Source organism: Leuresthes tenuis, unplaced genomic scaffold (assembly GCF_036924035.1).
Source record: "Leuresthes tenuis unplaced genomic scaffold, fLeuTen1.0.hap1 SCAF_2, whole genome shotgun sequence".
In the NCBI taxonomy this organism is placed as follows: Eukaryota; Metazoa; Chordata; class Actinopteri; order Atheriniformes; family Atherinopsidae; genus Leuresthes; species Leuresthes tenuis.
The window spans coordinates 14,803,223-14,826,231 of record NW_027325356.1 but is presented as its reverse complement, the minus strand read 5'-3'; the positions used below and the strand labels follow the sequence as shown (position 1 = coordinate 14,826,231).

The 23,009-nt window shown below is 37.6% G+C and overlaps 1 protein-coding gene across 2 annotated transcripts in view; it reads left to right on the top strand.

The window, feature by feature from the left end:
- LOC140301726 (MAM domain-containing glycosylphosphatidylinositol anchor protein 1) overlaps window positions 1-8,844 on the top strand; it is a 183,489-nt gene extending 174,645 nt beyond the window's left edge. For both annotated transcript variants that reach the window (XM_072380324.1, XM_072380323.1), the window contains exon 18: window positions 3,659-8,844. In XM_072380324.1, the coding sequence (XP_072236425.1) occupies window positions 3,659-3,744 (86 nt within the window). In that variant the 3' untranslated portion in view covers window positions 3,745-8,844. The remainder of the gene's footprint in view (window positions 1-3,658) is intronic.
- The last annotated feature ends 14,165 nt before the right edge of the window (window positions 8,845-23,009 follow it).

Below are 23,009 nucleotides of genomic sequence, written 5' to 3'. Positions count from 1 at the left end.
TACCTTTTATTGTGGAGTGACAGACATCTAATCTAATATTTTTATCAACTGTATCTATTCTCCTACCCGGCTATCTAAATTGCTTCATTCCATATCATCTTTGTTAGCTGCCCACTGTTTGTGTAATGTTGTGAAGGAGAGCTCTGAGCTTGCAGCCTCACTACAACCAACAGTGAACTTTAGAATATACACGTGAAAGAAGTATGTATATGTGCATGAAAACATGTGGTAAATGAAAAATTGATACATATGTCAATGCTGGAATGAATTATGGCTGGTATGGCCCTTCATATTTGGTTAAAGGCCTAACAGTCAGAGATATGTGGAACACTGTGTTCTGTACTGTAATACGGAGTTGTGTGTGCGCATGTGTGGTGCATACACGTCTAAGCTTTATTATAAATATTGATTTTTGTGCCTGGAGGATGGACACTTGGTATGAAATCATATTAATCTTTTTAATACGATACCCTTTTTTTTATGAAACTGTGTTTGTGCAGGCTGCATTTGTAATTTCTCTGTAAAAGAGGGGCTATACCGTGGTTGTGTAGTAGAAGAAAAAACATGAGTGTGCACTCCTTCTGTGTAATGCCGAATGCAATATTTTTATGTGAAGAAAAAAATGGTAAACTCTAGATGATCTAGAGTAGGCAACTGGGGGTTGTTTTGATGTGCAAATAGATTCTGAACAATTAAATCAAACCAGGTAAGAGTTGTGTGTATGTGTTCACAATCGGCTGGGGAAGAAAAACACACAAAAAAAATCCATATATTGGTGATGACATCAATCGTAACTTCTTTTTCTCATTAGAATCTCAAAGCTGACGACAGTATGTGGGATCTTAATAGTGAATCTCCCTGTTTCTCTTGTTTACTTGTCCACCCCCTCATCCTTCGTCTTATCCATCTTCTCATACCCTCGTTTTCCACTAAGCACATTCTCTCCTCCCAAACAGATTCTCTCTTTCTTCCTGGTGAAACCATAAAACACAAATATGATCTGAACAGCTCCCTTTCCTCCTGTCATTACTGGTAACATGGTTTGATATGAAATGTTGCTCCTTGTAACAAAATTCTCAACCCCACCAGGGATCTCAGTCATTAACCTTCAGCAGAAAATGTTTCTAATTCGGTCTTATGAATAAAAGTTTGAATGTTCTTAAGTAGAAAAACCAATTTGCTTAAAGCAAATGTACACTGCAACCATCTTATGCACATTAGTGAGTAAATAAATTCCACAAGTTCCAAACCATCATGCTTGTGTCAGTGCATTGCCATTTTCATTCAGAAGCGCATTCAAATAAGCATATATGGTAGCAAAACATCCTTTCAGAAATCACATGGAAATTGCTTGTATTCCTCTCAGGAATAATGGCCAGGAGAGGGAAAAAAAACTGCTACAACAGAGATATAGTTGCTTGGTGCTGAGGTTGAAGCCAACCAAATGGCTCATTAAAGTCATGTTAACATTTGTTTGTATTGTGCATGTCATGCATTAGGCAACACAGCATAATGTATACAAATGAAAACAAATTTAAAAAAAAAAGAAATTAAAGAAATTATTTGACATTAAACCCAACCGATACCAGCATATGTGTCACAGCACACAGATGAGACATATCTGCAACTAGAAAGTGACCAAGCACAACAGAACTCATAGCTTTGGACATGCAACATAAGCATCATTGCAGATGTAGCCCTTTCCCCAATTGATTTCAGCTTGTTTTTGATTTGTCCACGGTGGTGATTTGTCTACCCCTCTCCTTGCCCTGGGAAATGATAGCATCCACCACGGATGATATAATCCACCTCAGTGACGATATAAGGAAATGCCCAAACTGTGTCATATCTCATGCTGGAAAGTACTACTCTCCTCGATCTGACCAGCTTGCGTTCTGAAGATGTGCTTCCTTCGGAGCGCATGGTTTACATAATCTTATAATAACATCAGGTTGTCTGTCACAGGCATCTTTTATACATTTTGTACAAGCGTAATCAATGAGTAATCATTCTGATGAAATTAAGCATATATGTGGATGTTGAGATTGCTTGCTGTGACTCCAGCAGTCTCTGTTTTTTGCAGTTTCCCTCTCCTAACATTAGATTATGTGTGTAAGCCTGTGTGTATTCCTGTACAACTTGGTAAATTCCACACATTGAATACGAATGTTCTTACAGACTCATTTCGCACACATCTGTGCATAAGCAGAATTGATCAAATGAGGGCTCAGGGCTTTTTCACTGCTTGTACTCTAAAGACCTAAAGCCTTAGCTCAAAGAGATAAAAAATATACAATACAACTCATGTATTGATATATCCTTAAGGTTTTATATATGTCATGAATAGCCTTTTCTTTTTTTTTGTAAAAGCAAGGACACGAGTAACCTCATTGGTTACATGCTAACAAGGGACACAGAATGAAGACGAAGTAAAAACCTAAAGTATAAGTGTGAAGTTTGTTGTCACTGTGCAAACAAATGGGCAGCTTGTTACAAGGATTATCTTTATTCATAATGTGCAATCCATATACATTATATTGGTTTTGTTTTTTTCAGTGTTGAAGGAACCCTTTTTGTGGCTTGGAACTGCTGCTACTACCTTTTCTAATACCATTATCAGTTCTATACTTTAATTGAACTCTTATCAGTTCTTATCCGGGAATTAAAAGCTCTACCCTGATCAGATGTTGATTAAATGAAAGAACAATGTACAAATACCTCTCTCTAAGAAACATAGAAAAATATATATGAAAATGCATGTAGAATTTGGTCTTAAAAGTAAGAAAAATGTTTTGGTTCGCTCTTTTCAACAGCATAACATATGTTGTAATTCTTAGCAACATTTAGTTATTTTGACAAGAAAACTAGTCCTAAAATTTGAATGATCAAATCATGATACATAGCAAACAAAGGAGAACATATACAACACGCAACCAAGAGAGTGAAGTGTCCCTTTTTACGTTTTCCACCTCTTCCACTCATCAGGTTCAGCTCAGTTTCCACAATGTCCCTCTTGCTTGGATGATATCCATCAAAATGCTAAAATTTGATCTGGATATTCCTTACCAGCACAGTGGGATTCATTACCAAGGCCAGGGAAACCATAGTGTAGAGCGTTCTTACAAGAGCTCTGAGAGTTTCAGCCCGTGATGCTGCTCAGAAGTCATCCAGTGCTAAATGAATGGGGAGAAGTCCTCTGAAAATCCTCTTACTATACATCACAGAACACATGTAGGATTTCGCCAGGCTTACATGCACACAAAGTCTACATTCTTTTGAGGAGAAAGGTTTTACATATTGCGTTTTACATTTTTTTATGTCCTGAATTTGTCGCTAAATCTGAACTTGAGTTTATTGGATTAGAATGTATGACTCAACCTTTATCTCTGTAAGCTGCCAGCATACAAAATATTCAGTTTTTTTCTGTCAGTACAGCGAGATCAGCCTCTGTGGATGTGTTAAGGGAGCTCTGTCTGACGCCCTATTAATTAAGCGATTATAGATTTGTTGTATGTATTAGATTTCTTTCCATATATAAATCATGTGTATTACAACTCTAGTGATTTATTTAAAAAATATTCTGATGCTTGTTAAAATACATATGTTGGTGTAATATTTTTCGTGCAAAAACTGATGCCTCTTCTGTTTGTTTCCATAGTTCTGATTGGAGGATCACGCTCACTCCCTCTGGCCAGATGGCTGACCTTTGGCCTCTCCTGCTTTCTTTCACTCTTGTACAGATGATGAGCGCTTCCCACAGCACCACTGCCTGTCCGTGTTGACAGACACTGCCCTGACTCCCGCCCACTTCATTCTTTCTCTACCCCTCTCCTTTCCTCAGCATACGTATCCCCTCACTTTTCTCTCCTCACTCACTGTCTCGCCGTCCTGCATCAATTGAATTCTTCTAGCTTAGATAAAAACATTGTCTGATCTCTTGTCCTCCTTTCTTTGGCATTCACACACAGTATAACCAACTGATGCTCATACCTAATGATCAGTGAGATTTTCTCCATTCTCACTATTAGGCTCATCTCATTCAAGTCATTGTCACTTTGTCCCCTGTTCCTCTGCTTCATCAACCTTTTTTGTTCATGTGTGTACCTTACGTGTTCCTCCACTCCCTCGAACCACTATTCCAAACAGCACCTCCACCCTATTCCCCAGACACACCAAAGTGTCGGACAATCTACCAAAGATGATAAAGAACCTGTGGGAATTTAATGAGGGGACAGGGATTTCAAGAAGATAGAAGAAGCAAGAGAGAGAAAGTGGGGACTAAAAACTTTTTTCATAAGGACTGTCACCTTTGTGTCCCAATCTTTGGGACATTGACAGGCTATTGAATGGCAAAGAGAGCTGAAGAATCAGAAGAATGAATGAATAAATAAACAAATGAGTGGTTGAAGTAAGGACACACCTGAAGCAGATGATGGAAGCTGGGTGCCCCTGGTAGCCTCTCTGCTTACCAGAGGAGACCGACCTCAGCACGGATTATACGTGTACATTTATCTATATAAATATATATATATATATATATTAAATATAACAAAGATTAAACTAAAACACAACTAGGACAGTGGAGGACTTTACTAAGTGAAATTAAAGAAGCACAACATTTATACGATCTCTGCTGTTCCTTTGGGTTTTATTGTACTTCTATTATGTGACGTTCCAGTTTGTCAGACCTATTCAATGTTTTTGATATTTTGTTGTTTTTGTTTTCGGTTTGTTTTATTATGACATCTTAAAGGTCAAGGACAAGAAGTAATAAAGTATTATATTCATATCTATAAGAGGAAGAGAGGATGATTTATGATCCATCCAGAACCTGATTATAGCACCTGGTGGGATTACTCTGGTGACCCAAGCCATCTGGCTTGAAACTTCAACTTTTCTTAGCACATGCAGTATGGAATTCACACACACACACACACACACACACACACACACACACACACACACACACACACACACACACACACACACACACACTGGCATCACAGTCAACCCCACAGCTCACCCTCTGCCTGAATAGCACAGAAGGAAATCCCTAGATGGTTGATTGAATTTTCATTGGATGATTTATATTTACATTTCAATTTTCTATAAATTTTTGGATTAATCAATCATTAGAGAGTACAAGTCTGTAGTGTGAAGGAAATCGCAGTGTTGTATTGCCAAATGGGCAGGGCCAATTGGGTCATGAATGAGTCTCTCATGCAGCACTGTGTTGGAGTCTGCCAGGTGTGCAGTGTGAAGTGCATCAGATTCTTTATCACTGTTCATTTATTGCTAAACGTCTGTAATGTCAACAGTTTCATAATCCCATAGATATTATTGTTAAGGGTAAGCAATACCATCATCTATCAATCTACATATATATACATTAGTGTTTTATTCTAGGAGTTCAGTATGCAGACAAACCTCCATGTCCAAAACACATGACAATAAATACATATTTAATTTTTGATCAATTATGATTTGTAATCAACATTGCATTTAGTATTCATGTAGGTTTCAGCTATTTCATTTTAACTGAACATGGTTGCAGTATTTCTCATCATGCTTCAGTTACACTGTTGCTGATGTGCTTGTGTATGCTGTTCATCTTCATTACTATGTGTATTACATCTTAAACAGTCTATTCCTAACAATTTGAGTACTTCTGTCTGTCATGTCATAATGAGTTGGTCTTCACATCTCTTTTTTTTTATTTTGTTTTCAAATTGTGGTCTGTACAAATGATATGATTGTTTTTCCAGTCCTAAATAGTAAGAAATGATGTGCCTATTTATCTTAACTTGCCCTGTTGCGAGTGGCAGTGTCCACACTTGCATAGGTTTTGCATAGAATATCATTCTGTATAACTGCTGCAAAGTTTGTTAAGCATGTAGGACATACCTCTGAAACCGTTATGGACAATAGTGTATTATATGAACATTGAAGTTCTTTGAAACTTTATCAGTATTACAAAAAAAGGTCCCTGTATCTTAGCTTTGTCTCTTTCATCATGCATCATATACATTTGCTTTGATTTGATGAATGCACCTGATAGAAGGTTTAACAGCAGTGAAACAAATTATTTCAGGTCTACGTGGGTAGAATGGTTTCTGGTGTATTCTGCAAGAGGCTAAAGAAATGTTCAGCTTTAGATAAAGTCAAAATACCTTTGACTTCCCTAAAGCACAACATAGCAAATGTTTGTTTTTTAGTATATTTTTTTCTTACAAGGATTTCAAAACCTCCCCTCCCCCTTTATTATCGGTTTATTTTGAAGAGAATCATGAATATTCAGTGCAACAGCAGTACTTTTTTCATACTGTAGGTCAATCCTTTACCCATACAATAGTTTGCACATTATAGGAATCATCAAGCAATGATGTGCATGGCATCTCATTATGTTACTTTCAAGTCATTCCTCATATTGTCTCAATAGTAGTTACTGGGGAAGGACTAACATTGCAGTTATTACATCTGAACATGAGAAATCTTCAAGTTAATAGTGAGAATATTATGTCATTAACCTTTGTTGAATTTTTTCAAAAACAAGCTTCTTTTTGATATATTTTTCTGAGACAACTCATGATTTTACTTTGGTGGGGTAAACCTTTTATTGAGGTCACAGAATAGTTAGATAAACAGTTAATTTAGTACATTGCAAAGCCACTTTACCCTCACTTTTTGGTTGAAGTACAAATTCACACTGAGTAACTTTTACTGAACAGTTGTGACTGGCAATATGGAAACATTGGATGAAATGTCTATTACATCCACATATTCTAACAAAGAAAGATTCAAGTAATTTCTTTTTTAATCAAAGAAAAATTTAACATAATTATTCTTTCACACAGGAACAAAATAATCAACTCTGAGAAATCACAAGCCTGTTACAAAAAAAAACAAATTAGAAAAAAAACAATGTTTGGCAACTTTCTTTCATTTTATCGTATATGAATATTTTCAGTAATGGTTTAGTAATAAGCAATTAGAAAGTAATCTACAGCAACACTTATTAGATCATATTGTATCTAGGACAGGTATGAAATAAGGATTGCATATATCTTCCCTCAATAAAACACATGCTGAAAGGAACTCAGCTTAAGTGATATTCATTATGTCAAGACAGAATAACAGACACCTGGGCTATATTTGTTGGAACCGGTAGGGGTCATATTTGGGGGAAAAAGGCAGGAATCCTAAGTGCTATTGCTAGCACTAGCTTTGTTAACGAGATGTTTACAAGAGATAACAAGTAGTTTATCGAAACTTTAAAACTGTATTAGCTGCAGTGTGATTCGTATCCTTCCGGTAATTTTATTTTTTATTTTTTTTAGCACAATTTCTAGTGTTTACCTTAAAAAAAAAATTGTTGTTTTCTGAAGTGGATTAAAAATGGGAACCTTTAGACAAATAAGTGTTTACTCTCCAAAGGAACCTGCTACATATTTGCTCAAATAAACAAAGAATTAGCCACAATCACATGACATAACCACATCACAGCTAAACAGTAGAGAGTGTGCAGTTTACTCTACTCAGGAAGGATGACAAAATAACTTGAATCATACAACGTGCATGTGACTTGCTTTTCCTGCTGAATGAACTTGGTCTGTTTCCCCTATACAGCTCATCAGTCACTCTCAAAGACTCCCAGGTATGTCGGTCAAGTTGGTTACAGCCTGTACGTACTTCTCTGAGGTCTAATATCTTCTTTATTATTATGTCTTTTTTTTTTAAGATCAGGATGCGCGTAATGGTGGTCAATTGAGAAACATATGAAGGTAAAGGTGTTAATTGACCAGATCACATCAAAATGACTTGGGGCAAATTTTACTGATTTGGTAGACGAGAGAGAATTTCAAGGCTTTTTTAAAGGGAGTCAATGGGAACTGGTGATGTTTTGGGGTCAGTGCCTACTAATTCTGCACTATAAGTCACTTCTGCATTGGCTTCACTTCTCAGACCCTGCGGTTAAGTCCATCCTCTAAAATGTAGACCATAAGTCTAACATTGCAAGAATGTGTTGTGCGCCTATGAATTGGAATACAATTGGCACGAAGTGTGACTGATTTTATTGTTTGCACTAAAGATGCAATGAATTGGAGTAATATTCTCTAGATTGTTTAAGGTTGATTAAAACATGTACAGTATTTGACCTCAACATTACAGACATTAACAGTAACACATATGTTTCTTCACAATTTTTGGAAAATCAGTGTCATCATAGATCGTTTGGGTTATTCAATTGTAAAAACGAGTGACAATAGGTTTGGCAGACATGGAGCAGCTCAATACTGACTCTAGATAATTCCAAATCTAGTAAAAAAAAAATAAAAATTAATAAATAAAAAAACGGCTAGAGATTTAACTGGTGACTGTCTAATTATTTTTAGTTTGCTGGAGAGGTAAGATGATAAGAGAGGTGGATCAAATCAGTTAACACCAGGACTCACTGTAGACTTTCCAAAATGACAATTTCTATGATCTTATTTACGTTCATGTCAATGATCATTTCTTCTTTCTGTTAGTCACATTCTCATTTATCCTTTCACGTAACAACTTTAGAGCTGAACTGAATGCACAATCACACAACCACATGCACACACACCTAGATTCTGCCATTGTGCAGCTAAACACTAACTGGTATGACAAACTGACTGTTAATCTGTCACCTACTGTATGCTGTGTCTGTTGTCTGGATCTGATTTGAGTGGTTTTCCCAGTAACAACGTGGACAGAATGTACTTGGCCTCTATCCTCCTCTTTTCCTGAAAAAGCTGCTGAGTAAGTTGGTGATGATGGTATCTGTCCTGGCAACAGAAAATAAAGTAAGATAAATGTTTAGATGTGTGTCATTTTTGGGGTGATAGAGATAATGTGAAACAATCAGCATGTGGGTGCTGGTGACAGTGTAATCTTTAAGAATTGTTTGAAAGTGTTAGTCTGTTTACAAGAGGAATGATCTTTTCCACTGAATACCATGGCCCTTGCCTGTTTTCCCAGAAGACAGTTTACGACAGGCACTCGTTTATTTTAGAGAAATACTTTTATGTAAATTAAATCAAAACTGATCAATATTTGAAACACAAACCTTGCAAGTCCACAAGTAACTAAATCCTAGAGTCGATAGTTTGACTCTCAGTCTCAGTGACTGGTGACCGCAAATGAGGCAGCTTTGGAGTTATAAACCTTAAATATTTTTTTAAGGACATACCTTCTTGTTTAAACCCACTGTGAAACACATTGTCCATGAATTTGGTGAGTTTTGAGAAACAGTTATGTAATTATCAATTTAGGAACAAGAAAAGCCAAAAATCCCTTTATTGAGCTGAAAAAAGAGAGTGATGGCAAACTTTATTGCAGCTTATAAATCTGTCAGTACTTAAGTAAGAAAAAATGTATATTTGAAATTTAATTCTTACAAATAAATTTACATAAACTAAATAAAACTATGTACTTATTAGTCCTGTGAGACGTTTCTATGAAAAAGGAAAAAACTAAATAAAAAAATGTACTTTATTATATGTGTTTATTATATATGTCATCTAGAGTGGAAACTGTAATCATTTAATTGGAGCCTTACAACTAATTCCTTATCAGTAGTTAATGTATGATTATGAATGTATTTATCATGAAAAACAAAAGCTATATCAATATTCTCATCCAAGGTATGAGAAGACATCATTAAGATCCAGTAAGGGTCTGCCAACTTCTTGGGACATGTGGCATACTGTGCACCACTACAATGTGCGATGAGATGCAAGGGTGATTGAAGGGCAGGGGGATGGAGCTTCAAACCGTGAACTTCACTGTGAACATATCAGTGGCGAAACTCCCATATGTTGGCTCTCTGTTCTTTGTTCCCACATTGGAGACACAAAAGATATTCCTCTATGACAAACACCATACAATCCTAGCAGGAAAATGCTTCAGCTGACCGTTTCACCTAAGAGTACCATGCCTTTGCTGTCCGAAGTGCTTCTTAAAAGCCATGATTTTATGCACCGTATTCGGCTCGGATGTGGGTTTTCTTTGGCCATTACCTCCAACTTCTCATTAAAAAAAATCAATGTTAAGATCAACACGGCTAATAAATCAGCAACAATATCCTCCTCACTGTCACTGGCTGCTCCTAGGAGCTACGGGTTTGCTGGATCGTCTTTCAGTCATTCAGAGCCCCTCTACAGTCAACACTTGCTTGTGATTTATGGTACCACAGTGGGAGGAATTTGTCCCACATTTTGTGATTACACAGGCCACCCATTCAGGGGAAAGATATGATTGGTCAATAAGCTTGTCATTTCAAAGATCTGTCCTTGAAAAATGATAACCTCGCTACTGTAATTCTACTGAGGGTAGACACCAGTCACAGAGCTGAACACTTGCCATTGTTTTCAAAGCAACACAGAGCTGCATGATAGAATGACAAACTGGTGCATTTGAATGAATCCTTTTCATTCCAGCACGTACTGAATAGACCAATTCATGGTGTTTATTTCTCCAGTTCTTTTAGTTAACATTAGTAATATGTATGATGATATTACAACATAAGCCTTGTGATGGACTGGCGACCCGTCGAGGGTATACCCCACCTCTCGCCCAATAGCAGCTGGGATAGGCTCCACCCCATGGGTATAGAAAATGGATGAATGGATATTGCAACTTAACTTAACTTTTTTATTACATTAGGCCTTCTCTGAGTGCCTAGAAGGCCCTGACAGTTCCCCTTACAAAGGAATATAGGCAAACTACAAGTGATAGTGCCAGAATGAACATGTCAAGTTTTGCAAAATATATTCTTTTATGGTTATCAGCAGTCATTTTGGTTTTTGTAAGATTTTGTACTGAGCCTTTTTTATATTGCATCAAAGCCACTTTGTAGTTTTGCAGAGATTGTTTTTTGAATTAAGCATTATTAATGAATCTTTTCAAGTGTTTTCAAATGGCCGATGTAACAATGTGCTGTGTGTGCTGTGATGTGTGTATGGCAAAGTGCAAGTGTCAAAAAGTGGCTTTCTCCCATCTTTCAGCACCTTTAGCAAAAGCCGTGACAACAGATACAGTAAATGGAGGAAGTGCGCAAATGAGTTTGCCCAGGCACGATCACTGCATCCAAATTTGTTTAGCAAACTCATTCTGTTTCTTCCAAAAGCTCTTGTTATTTTTTTCTCGTCATGTCTCTGTTGTGTTTAATCACAGCTTAAACAAACACAGGCCCAAATTATGGAGGTAAAGTAATGGATGTATCTACCTTCTTGTTACAGACTGCAGCTTTTTTGTTGTGCTCTAGCTGGAGTCAGGAAAATGATAGCTGTCATGTAGTATGACATTCATAGCTATTTTTGCTCAATTTTGACCTTTGACTTCTGACAGGAGATGTTTTCTGCGCTCAGAATAACCTGCACAGTCCAGCTGAGACATGGCTCACAGATGCACACGCTCACGTGTTAAATTTTTGCTCAGTTGCATATATTTTACCCTTATACATAATCAACTGTCAAAAAACTGTGTCGTTTTGTATGCACAACATCAGGTGAGGCGTAAAGCTCTTCTAACCCTTTCATCTATTTTTTTAAACTCTTTTCCTTTGCCTCTGAAAAAAGGAAGGCTCAGACGTACAGATAGAGGTCTAATTAATGTGTGCTTTCTACTCTGAGCTGCCACTTAGTTCACTACAAGGCAGAGGAGTCTAGGCTGAATGGTTCAGGGCTGCACTGTTCTCATTCATTTGTTCTCTATGACACAGGGGAGCCTGCAGTCTTACTTGCCTTCTCTGTGACTGCACTTGTGTTGTGCTTATATGTGAATGGGAGAAATGCTTTGTTGTTGTCAATGATTACCCATTATTACCCAGGTTATTAGTATCCTTCAGGATATTTACTGAAGAGCTGGGAGAGAAAATAGGGGCTGGTGTAAGTGATAGGTGTCACATGGTTCAGAAAGACCTCCAATCAAATTTACCAAAAAGGAGCTTTATTCAAACCCCTAAATTGTACTCATAACAGCTTCATCTAAACAAATCTTACAAGCATTTCAAAATCAGAACAAAGAGGATGATGCAGTAGTGCTCCGTCCTTAAGACCGACACATACAAACTGTGTATTTTTACTTCTGAGTGACTTTCAGTTCAACACTTAAACTACATTTGCATTTCATTTGTCAGGTTTGGGCGATATCACTACTTGGTAAGAGCTAGAAATCAACACATTTACCATCTGAAAGTTCAAAACCTATGTTTTTTTTCCCGCTCCTCTGAATTCTCCTATTTATATAATACTTTGTGCTATGGAGTGCTGTGAATTTTTGGACATGTGGACCCATGGTACAGTGTTTGGGGAAACAAGCCATGAGGTTCCTTCACAGGGTAGCTTGAGTCACATTGTAATAGTTTTGATTCATGCCTGATGTTTTGTTTTTTTTCAATTTCTTTAAAGACAGTATTGAATATAGATCATATCTAAAACTAGAAAATTACGACTAACTGAAAGCTGCCCACTGAACTCCCAAACTACTCTGGGAATAATATAATGAAAGAGATGGACCCAGTGTTTGGTTTGCGCTGGGCTTCTACAGAGATGGTGATGCAACATGGTACAGGAGAGATCTACCCCCAAGTACATTTGATTATAGATTACATGTTTAAATGTAATGGGAATACAATTATTCACTTTCTTATGTAATTGCAAATGTATTTACATATGGGGACACAATGATTATATAACTATAGAATACTTGCAGAAAATAAAATAGTGAAAACATAGATACAAATAGATTGAATAACCTGGTTGCACAGCAATGTACATACAATGGATATGTGTAAATGTGTTGTGTATGGCTATATTCTCAAATGTTTGACCACATCTAACTGTTATATGACAATTGTGAGCCACCAATGGGATTTAAAACAGATGGTCAGATAATCATTATCCATCCATCCATCCAGCCATCCATCCATCCATCATCTGCCGCTTATCCGAGGGTCGGGTCGCGGGGGCAGCAGCTTGAGCAGAGAAGCCCAGACGTCCCTGTCCCCGGCCACTTCCTCCAGCTCTTCCGGGGGGACCCCGAGGCGTTCCCAGGCCAGCCGAGAGACATAGTCTCTCCAACGTGTCCTGGGTCTTCCCCGGGGTCTCCTCCCAGTGGGACGTCCTTGGTGAGGTGTTCCGGGCACGTCTGGTATAATATAATCATTATATTTACCAAAATCCTAATAATTTTTACATCTGCAGATGTTTTCAGTTCTGCTTTCCTTCTTGTTGTGCTTACTTCTATCATTTAATTAATCAGAAAAACTTGTTAGATAGCCTAATTTAAACACAGGACTTATTGTCTTAGATTCCTCTCAAATAACTGTAAAACATACAGAGAAGTCATTTTGTTTCGATGGAAGAATTGATTCCTATTGTTTCATATTCAGCCACTGGGTATCTTGTGTGCTTTATTTCAGACACAGACAGAGCACTGACAGAAGAAAAGTTCTACATCCTTACAGTTGTCCTTTATGCATAATTCATCAAACACTGCTCTTCTGTGGCTTCTTTAACTGCTTCTTCAGTGGCAAAAATCTGAAGGTAAAATGTTAAATTGGTCTGATAAATGTTTCAGTGTCTCATGAGAACAACTTACTGAATACGATCGGGTCCCATCTTCCTTTCACAGTTAGGTAGTTTTCTGTGTGTTTCTCAAATATACGTGCTTGAATGTATGAGACTGAAATACCTACATTGATAAATTAATAAAAACCTGTGAGACACCATTAAAATAGATAGTCTGGACACGTGACATTCAAAGGTTGCACAGAAATCACTGCAAGAGGCTGTGGTTGTTAGCTATGTCACCTCACAGCAAGAAGTTTCCTGTTTGGAATCTAGGCTTGGGAGAGTTTTCATGTTCTCCCTGTGCAGACGTAGATCCTGTCCAGGTACCGTCAGTTACATCACAGAACGGGCATGTTTGTGTCCTTACACAAAAAGTCAACAATCAGCTGTTGGACACACCTGGAGTGACATTGAACATCTGTATCTCTTTTCTTTTCAGTGTGTTTACATCTTTGCCATCATTGGACCCAGTTGACATATTTTATTTCAGCCTATTCAACATGTAGAGTCAGGTTTGTATTTGTCTGTGAGTGAGTGAGCTCTGACTGGCTGTTAAGAGACAACAGAGGGTAAAAAGCAAACAAACACACAATCTCTTCTCATTTGTCATCTTTATTTCTCCAAAAAGAGGAAAAATGTCCTTAATATTGTATTTCCTGGTTGGCAGTTGGACATTTTCTCTCTGGTTTGTTGTTGTGTTGTTTGTTTCCTCATATGCTGGCAATGCAAGAAAAAGAAAAAAAAAATAGTTGAAAAATGACCAAAATAGAAAAACGAAAAGTGGTGCACGCATATGTATTTCTCTCTTTTTTTTCTTTCTTTTTTCAACCAATTACCCTTCAGAGATCACATAATTAGTTAACTAAGGTCCACCTGTGTCACATGATCGCTGTATATCTACACCTGTTCTGAAAGGCCTGAGAGTCTGCAACACCACTACTAAAGACGCACTACCAAGTAAGCTACATCAAGACCAAATAGCTCTTCAAACAGGTCAGGGGAAAAAGTAGGAGTGTCTCCAAGTAGGAAAAATTTAGAAATCAGGGTTGGATCGTAATACGACACAACACTAAACCTCTCTGGAGAGGGTCGTCTTCCAAAGCTCACAGACTGGGCAAGTTGGGCATGAAACAGAAATGTAACAAAGACTAAAGCTAACCCTGAAGAAACTGGAAAGCTCCCCAGCAGAGCCTGGTGTGTCTGTTCGTAGGACCACTATAAGCCACGTTCTCCACAGAGTTTGGCTTCACAGAGGCTTTACAGAGTGACCAAATAAAGTCATTGCTTACAGAGAAGTTTGCCAAAAGACATTTAGAATATTTGCCAAACGTATGAAAGAAAATGCCCGTCAAACAAGACTTAAACTGAACTTTTGGGTCATCAAAACGCTTTGTGTAGTGCAAACCCAACATGTCTCATCACATATGATATAATATACTTATATTTATGTAACATCACTTGAAAACTAGAATTGTCTTGATTTTATTATTTCACCTCGGGAAATTACAATATTTCTATCGAGACCCAAAACAGATATAACAAACACTGAAAGAGAGAGGAAGAGGACATTTTGCATTCTTTGCACCCTAAAAGTTTTAATCATTCTTAGAAGGGGATGGTGAATTGATATTCTGGATGCCGGGTATTCAGGTCACTGCAATTTGCAGCTCAGTCACAAGATTTATGTATATGCTAAAGACTGCCCACTTAACAGAAAGTTAACAAGAGTCAGCTTTTGGGTTGAATAAAAAGCAGGGATTAGATAATCAGTTAATTTTTTTTTCTTTCTTAATTGGAATAGACCAAGGACTGTGTCCTCATGAATACGTATGTTTCTTGGCATCTAGATGGAGTCAAATTGATTCACTTTGCTGTAATAATGACAGCTGGTGATTGATCTGTGCCGCAAAAGCAAGGTCAAGCAGAAACTCTTTGGTTAAGATAGAGATGAATATGGCCAGATACAGGAAGATGGTACAGTTGCATTTAGATTTATGAGATCAAAATAATGTCATGATAGATAGATAGATAGATAGATAGAAAGAAGAGAGGTTTCTGGTAAGTAATCGTGTTTTTATTTGACGTAGCTCTATTTTTTTTTCCCTTGTCCTGTCCAGCATTATGATTGCAGAACTGTAATCTGAATACCGTTTTATGCCCAACACATTTGCTTTGTCAGGGGAAGCTTTATGAATGCAAAGCTTTTTTCTCCATGTTCCTAAACTGAATGAATAGCTAAAGCAATAGATCAACTCCAGCAGAATAAAGTCTGACCTAGCTAGAGAGTTCTTATAATATGTCCCTGACCTTGTGCAGATTTTTCCAGTACTGCGATTTCTGTTTCAGACAAGTTAAATATCTGTGTGAGTAATTAAGCCAGGGGTTCTATTACTGGCCAATTAGTCCCATACTGATTCTCACTGGATTGCCTGCTTATCTGTTCCTGTGTTTGCACACTCTGCATAAGTGTGCGCTCTGTCTCTCTCACACACGTGCACAATCAGTATAAACTGTGCAGTCCACATCAGCATGGACCAGATAGAGAACATTGCACTGAGTATGTTTGCTCTCCAATGGTGTTAACAGCTAGATAACAGTTAATACAATCACAACTGCTTCTGGCTTATCTTTCTACTCTATTATTGAAAAGTTGCTGGAGAAGTTTGACAGCTGAACTATTTATAGAACCAGAAAGTTGAGCACAGGGGACACAAAGAGAATCGATCCTGACAAAATTGTTATAAAAACAAATTATCAGCCAATGAACACAAATACAGAATGATTTAAAGTATATGAAAATCCTGACTGAGTAAAACCAAACTTTATTTTTCCTGACCTCTTTTCTCCGGCTCAGTTTCCTGTGCTTTTTCTCTTTCTTGCATGTTCTTGTCTGTCAGTCTCTTTTGCAGAGAGCTGGCTCTCCCTTGGCCACACGCTGTCTCTGTATCTCTCTGTCTTTCATGTCCACCTTTTCTCGGAGCTTTATTAGGTGACATGTCCTCTGCCAGACCTGATTGGAATTTCATAGCAATGGTTTGTGGTACTGCCGGTATTCTTCTTTCTCTTCGGTGGACCCTCTTTCCCACCTCTCTTGATGAACTGCACCAAAAAAATTCCATCAGTGGATGTAGTCTTTAAGGAGACTCCTATGGTGAAGAAGTAGCCATACTGATGAGATATTGTGCTTTGGTTGATGATGAAAATACAAAATACAAAATACAAAAACTGAAATGCACAGAGCCGAGCAAATAAAATCAAATGCAAAAAAAACCAAAACAAGAGCTAATCATCAGTCATCCTGTGTTTCATTTGAGCTCTCTTCATCAGTTAATCAAATCTTATGTTTGTTCTTGTCCTGTGTCTTGTTTGTACACTTTTTTTCTCACCGCCTTAGATTAAAAATCTGTGTTTGTGAGGGTTTTTTTTCCGTTCTTAACTTTATTTGTTATCAAAATATGGAGAAAGTTTTTTTTTTAACGTTATTCATTATGGAGAAAGTGTGTGCAGCTACTGCTACTGCTGATGTTTCATGGTAAGACGTATCGCATCACTTTGTGTAACCTCCTTTGTGTTTTGTGGATCTTCTGGCTTCTTAGGGATTATTAAGTACCACTACATATCTTCTTATAAGTGGCCCACTTTTGCATCGTGAACCCCATCACTGTCACGACCTGTGTATTTCGTGTTTTTTTCTGTCTGGTTTCAGTTCCTCGGTTCCCTCCTGCCAGTCATCAGCTCCATTCCCTTCACCTGTGTTCATTTATCCTCAGCTGCACTTACTCAGTAATCACTCTCCCCACAGTATTTAGTCTCCCGGTTTGTTTTAAGCATTTGTTACCGCTTGCTTGTGGTTCCCCAGTTCATCCTAGTAGTTTGTGTCGCTTCCTGAATTTAGTTTTTCTTAGTTCTTTTGGTAATTGTATCCTGCCTTTCCGTGTCCTTGTTTTCTAAATTTCAATACATTTTTGCCTCCTGCTCCGTGTCTGCAGTTGGGTCCTCCTTCCGCGCCTCCACCAGTGAAACGTAACACTCAGACACTATTTGTTTTATACTAGCACCCATTTATATATATCTTTGGTGTTTTGACACATTTTCACTCTTCTAGCAGTGTATCTGATTCTCCAGCATGGCTACCAGCTCTCTCCCTCCATCTCCTGCCTTTTCCTGTTCCGTGTGTCAATTGTTTAGTTACTCCTCGGCCTTCTTTAGCAATAATGGCACATGTGTTATTGTATTTTTGGAGGCATGGTTATCCGAATTGGAATCTCGGCGCTGTACTGTTTGAAAACCACCAAATAGCGAGACAGGTCCCTGTAGTGCAGAGCCTCCTAGTATAGCTAATCCCGTTAACTGTCCTCCAGCTTGCCCCGAACAGCCGGGACCCCAGGCTGGCAGGGTTATTGTGCTAATTGTGCTAGTAATCATGCTAGTAATTGTGCTAAACCCTGGTAATTGACAGCTACCAAAGTCAAATGTTTTCCAGGGCCCACAGAGTGCAATGTAGAATCCTATTTGGAACTGCTGGCAAAGGATAAGCATAAATACAGTACTCAAAAATACCCTTCTGGCTTCAGTGATTAGTCCTAGAAGTTGAAAACTATTGATAAATTGTCTCCGTATCTATATATTTTGGATCACCATTTAGCAGATGAATTAGCACAAATTTTGAATAGGTAATCATAAAAGCAGCTGACTTTTCCTTTTTTTTTTTTTTTTTTTTTTTAGAAAACACTGTAGTACTGCTAAATACACCATGTGGTTGTAATTTTTGTTTGTCGAATGAATTAAGGTTAAATTATTAAGAAACTATTAAGATTGTCTGAGGCAATTATGATAACCTCAAGATGAAATGCAATCACTCTATGGTCCCTTTTTCAACTGACCATCAGGTACACATGACAGCGTTGGAGCGTTCCCATCACAATCAGGAAAGGGGTAAAAGAGAAAAACAGAATTCTAGAAGAGGAATGTCAAAGGACCATCTTCGCAGTTTACTTTTCGTTTATTTTCATTTTAACAATTACTTAAAAATGGAACAACATCCTTTCTGTATGTATATCCAAGGCAAAAAACCCCTTCCAGAAAATGGAGATATTACAATAATGCAAAAATAAAATAAAATGTACAAACCTATAACTGAAATCCCGAACTTCAACACAAACCGTAGAAAACAGGTTAGAATCAACAAAAATGGCAGCTCTCCTACACAAGGCTAATGTGTGAAAAGAATAAGTTAAAGACAAAAGAATAGTTTTCAACTTAACCAAGGCTTTACAATCAGATATATGACAGCATAACTAACACTCCGGCCTCCACAGAATAAAGATGTAATGGCAGAAAAGTGGCCAAGAGGCCCAGAAGTACAGTTCCACAGTCCTTTTATAGGCCACTCCACCACTATCTGGAAAGACTCACCAATTAGCAGCGGGGAGGAGAAAGACCTGAGAAGAAGAAATGCACACATCAGCAGCTGAACCAATTTCTATGGGGACACATATGGGGAATGTAATAGTGAGTATGGTATAGTATTACTGGCTAAATACCAGCTTGTGTACATTTAATACTTTGTAACAGTGATGAAAGCAACATTTTGATCGTGAGCACTGCTGTAACTTTCTGCGACAGTGCTGGGGAAATGGTCACATAAGAATATACAATATTGAAATGCCATATTTTCTTTTTCTTATAGTAATTTTATGTATGAAAATATATTCATAGTGGAATTGTAGTCAATATTGTCTGTAAAAACAAAAACCTTAATCTGTTATACTTCCTTGCTCCCTCAGCTAAAGTCAATTCATCAGGTGTAGACAAATAGCATGACCGGAATAACCTAGTTGGAATGGTTATTTGTTGAATATAGTTTCATTGGGACTATTCTGCAAAAACAGTAAACAAATACAGTATCACTTCTACTTGTTTTTTGAAGAGTGCATTCAAACAACTTGTGTGAAATGAGTCTCTTTGGTCTAGCAAAAACAATCCTACCCTCAAACATGTGCATGCAATGGATAACATAGAGGACCGAGATTCTATATTAGAGGTTTGGAGACAAAGTCATGCTCAGTACAACACTTGATTGTGGAATTCACAGAGATGAAGGGTGGAAAGGAGGGTGAAGAAACTGCAACTGGCACTTTAATTTAGAGCCCATTCAAAACAAAACCTGGCCTAATGAATTGAAAATTATATTATCCACAGAGGAACACAGCCATAACAGATGAGTCCAAAAGTGACCACTGCATGGAAGTACCAGGATGGTAAGGTTTAAGTAAGATGTTGAACCTATATTGTTTGAAATGTTTCCATCGTAAGAACAAGAAAAACGTAGTGCCTGTGTACTGTAAATAAAATATATCATATGAGATGCATATATTTTGTAGATGTTTTAGCAAGACAGTGTTGTTCATGCTGTTTACTTTTCTTTTTCCATCACAAAAAACTTTTTGTAAAGCGGTATACTGGATTTATTAAGCTTTTTTAGCCTGGAAGCCAAGAAATAAAGAACTCTCATCCTTTGCCCTAAAGCGACGCTGCCACTGGCAGGAATTGACTAGCATCTGAGCCGACTTTTCGCTGGTTATCCAATATCAGATACAGGCCGGTTCTGTGTTTACTTTACACTTATTGCTTCAGTCAGGCTTTTCATTTAAAAGGTCAAAGCAGCAGGAATCAATCAACGAACTTGATGCAATGTCAGTCAAGATTTTCAGGAAGACCACCAGGGGATTTCATCGTAAGCCGATAGTTTACAGGATGTTCCTGTTTTTAAAGAAAACTTAACTGCAACTAAATAAGTTACTTCCTCACATTCGCTGGCAAGCAACTCTTATTTTGTCGTCTTAGTTGTTATTGTGTAACATTTTGTATTGTGTGCATTTTATGGAAAACTTACCCAAATCTAGAAAATGTGACTTTTTGTGGCATTTATTTTTTTTCACGACATTGGAAATGTCTGATTGTGATTGTTGTGCTGGATGCAACATTTATTTAATGTTTACAACTTCACAAGCCTCTTATCGTGTATTTTAGTATCTTTTACTACAGTAAAGATAAACATTCTTATGGGTACAAACATCAAATAACAATAAGCCGAATAATACAAATGTGTGATATGCTGTCCTCCAACCACTATGACATGAACTCAAAAGTCACAACATATCAGCCACATCGCAGGTTATGCCACAGAGGAGGTGAGCCGCAACACAACACATTAGCAACAACGGAAGTGAGCAGTGTTCAGGTCCTGGTGGTGTTCTGCCGAGAACACGCATGCCCATCACGAGAACACACACAGCTAAATAAACGGAGCCTATCAGTTTTAGGCTTATTAAGGGTGAAAATCGATGCACTATCGTTTGCAGGTTTCATTCATGGACATCAAGTTATCTGGAGTCTGTAGTTCACAAACATTTGGAGCTATTCCACTTAGAGAAACATTTTTCATAAGCTTCATCTGGACTTTTGTATTTTCTAGCAATTGTTCTGTGCTCAGTGTGTTCACTAAGAATGTTGATTATATGCTTCATATACCTGGCAATTGATGTTTACATTTCTAGGCTTGCTGTAATGATGTCATGGGAAGGCTATATACAGCATTACATTTCTTGGAGAGTGCATTTGGCAGCGCTAAGTTTGGACTTGCCAAGATATGCATAGTGTTTTTTAAAGCCGCTATATTAATGACATATATGAAACTCACAATACTATGTCAAAACAGATTAATTATGAGATAGGATAGGCAATTAAACTCTTACGTGTCTGTATTTCAACACAAGAGGGGATACATCACTCGACAGATGATAAACAATAAACACCCCCTCCACAGCATCCTGCCAGGACACAGGAGCAGCTGCAGTGAGAGGCTCATCTCACTGCGCTGCAGGACTGAAAGGTTCAGGAGGTCCTTTGTCCCCACAGCCACAAGGCTTTTTAACAGTGATTGCTGACTTTGTCCAATTTATTTATTATTGTAATTCTAATATACAATTATTGTAAATATATATATACATTTTAAAATAACAAATTTTGAGCTACTTGACTAATTTTGAATTTCCCCTACTGGGGGATGAATAAAGTGTTTTTCTGTTATATGTGAATATATATATATATTATTTGCTAACCTAAATACAGGATGTTGTCACGGACCACAGGACACAGATACAGGGTCGTTTTCAAGGCAAGGTTTATTCGAAATAAACAAGTTGAGGATCTCCAGACAGAGCAAAAACAAGGGCTGTGAAACTCCTGAGATACTCCCCTCAATAACTATGTTTGAAGGGGAGTGCAGCTATAAAAACTATCAAACAAAAACTGCTGGGCAACCAATTCCTGGGCAGGTTCTTTGTTTTTAATGTATTTGTATGTGAGTTTTATGCCTTCCTACATATTTATAAAATTCCGTTTCGCGATGAACCAAACAAAGTTTCTCTAACCTCTTACACATAGAATAATTTATGAATGGACCCAAGCAGAGGGAAGGCCAGGCCAATTAATATTTAGAACAGACCGCTGTGAGAATGAGTGATGGAGTTGAGGTCAAGGTATGTGATCATATGAATGGAAGGAAATATGGTAAACTCTAAAAGAAAAGAGTAGAATGAACGATTAACTCAGAGGGAGAGCAAAACAAAGTTTAATGAAGAGTAAAGTGAAGAAGCGGGAGGATGGAGGGTGCTATGCCAAGATAAGTTTGAGGGAGAAGATTGAGGATATCAGGCATAGATGTAAGAAGTATCAATAGAAAAAAATATATATTTTTTAGTTTTAGCAGAGGCTGCTCCACTATAACACCTCAGTATATACAACCTACAAAATCCAATACCACCAGTAACCAGCACAAGGTGATGCAGAGCTCTGGAGGCCCACCCAGAAGATAATTTTTCAAGATTAAATTATTTCAATACTGTTGCTATAAATGGTAGATATTTGCACTGGTTGTGGCAATATCCTAGTTCTGTATTACTCCAATAAACTAGTGTTAAAACACAAAACTGTCATTGAACAGGATCTATAGGAGGATTTGCATGCAAAGCAACAGTGAGCCCCTTTATGAAAATGTATTTTACATGAAGTAATCGATGAACATATTTTGTTGGCTGTTAACTGAGAGCTTTGTGTGGGTGCTAAGCTTTTGAATTACTGCTTATTTAAAAAGTCCTTCAGAGAAAGAAAGGAGTTAGAAAAAAAGAAAAAAAAAACACTTGGTAAGAATTCTGAATTAACAATAACTATTTTTTAACTCAGAAATGACAGACGTACCACATGGTTGAGTTTTACTATCTTTCTGACAGTACACCGTCTGGTACAACTTGTTATTCTTGAGATTTGCCTAAAAATCAGTTCAAGTCGTTCATGTATTTGAGCGTTCTTTTATTATTCAGAGACTCCAATTTAGCCTATAGGGCCAGG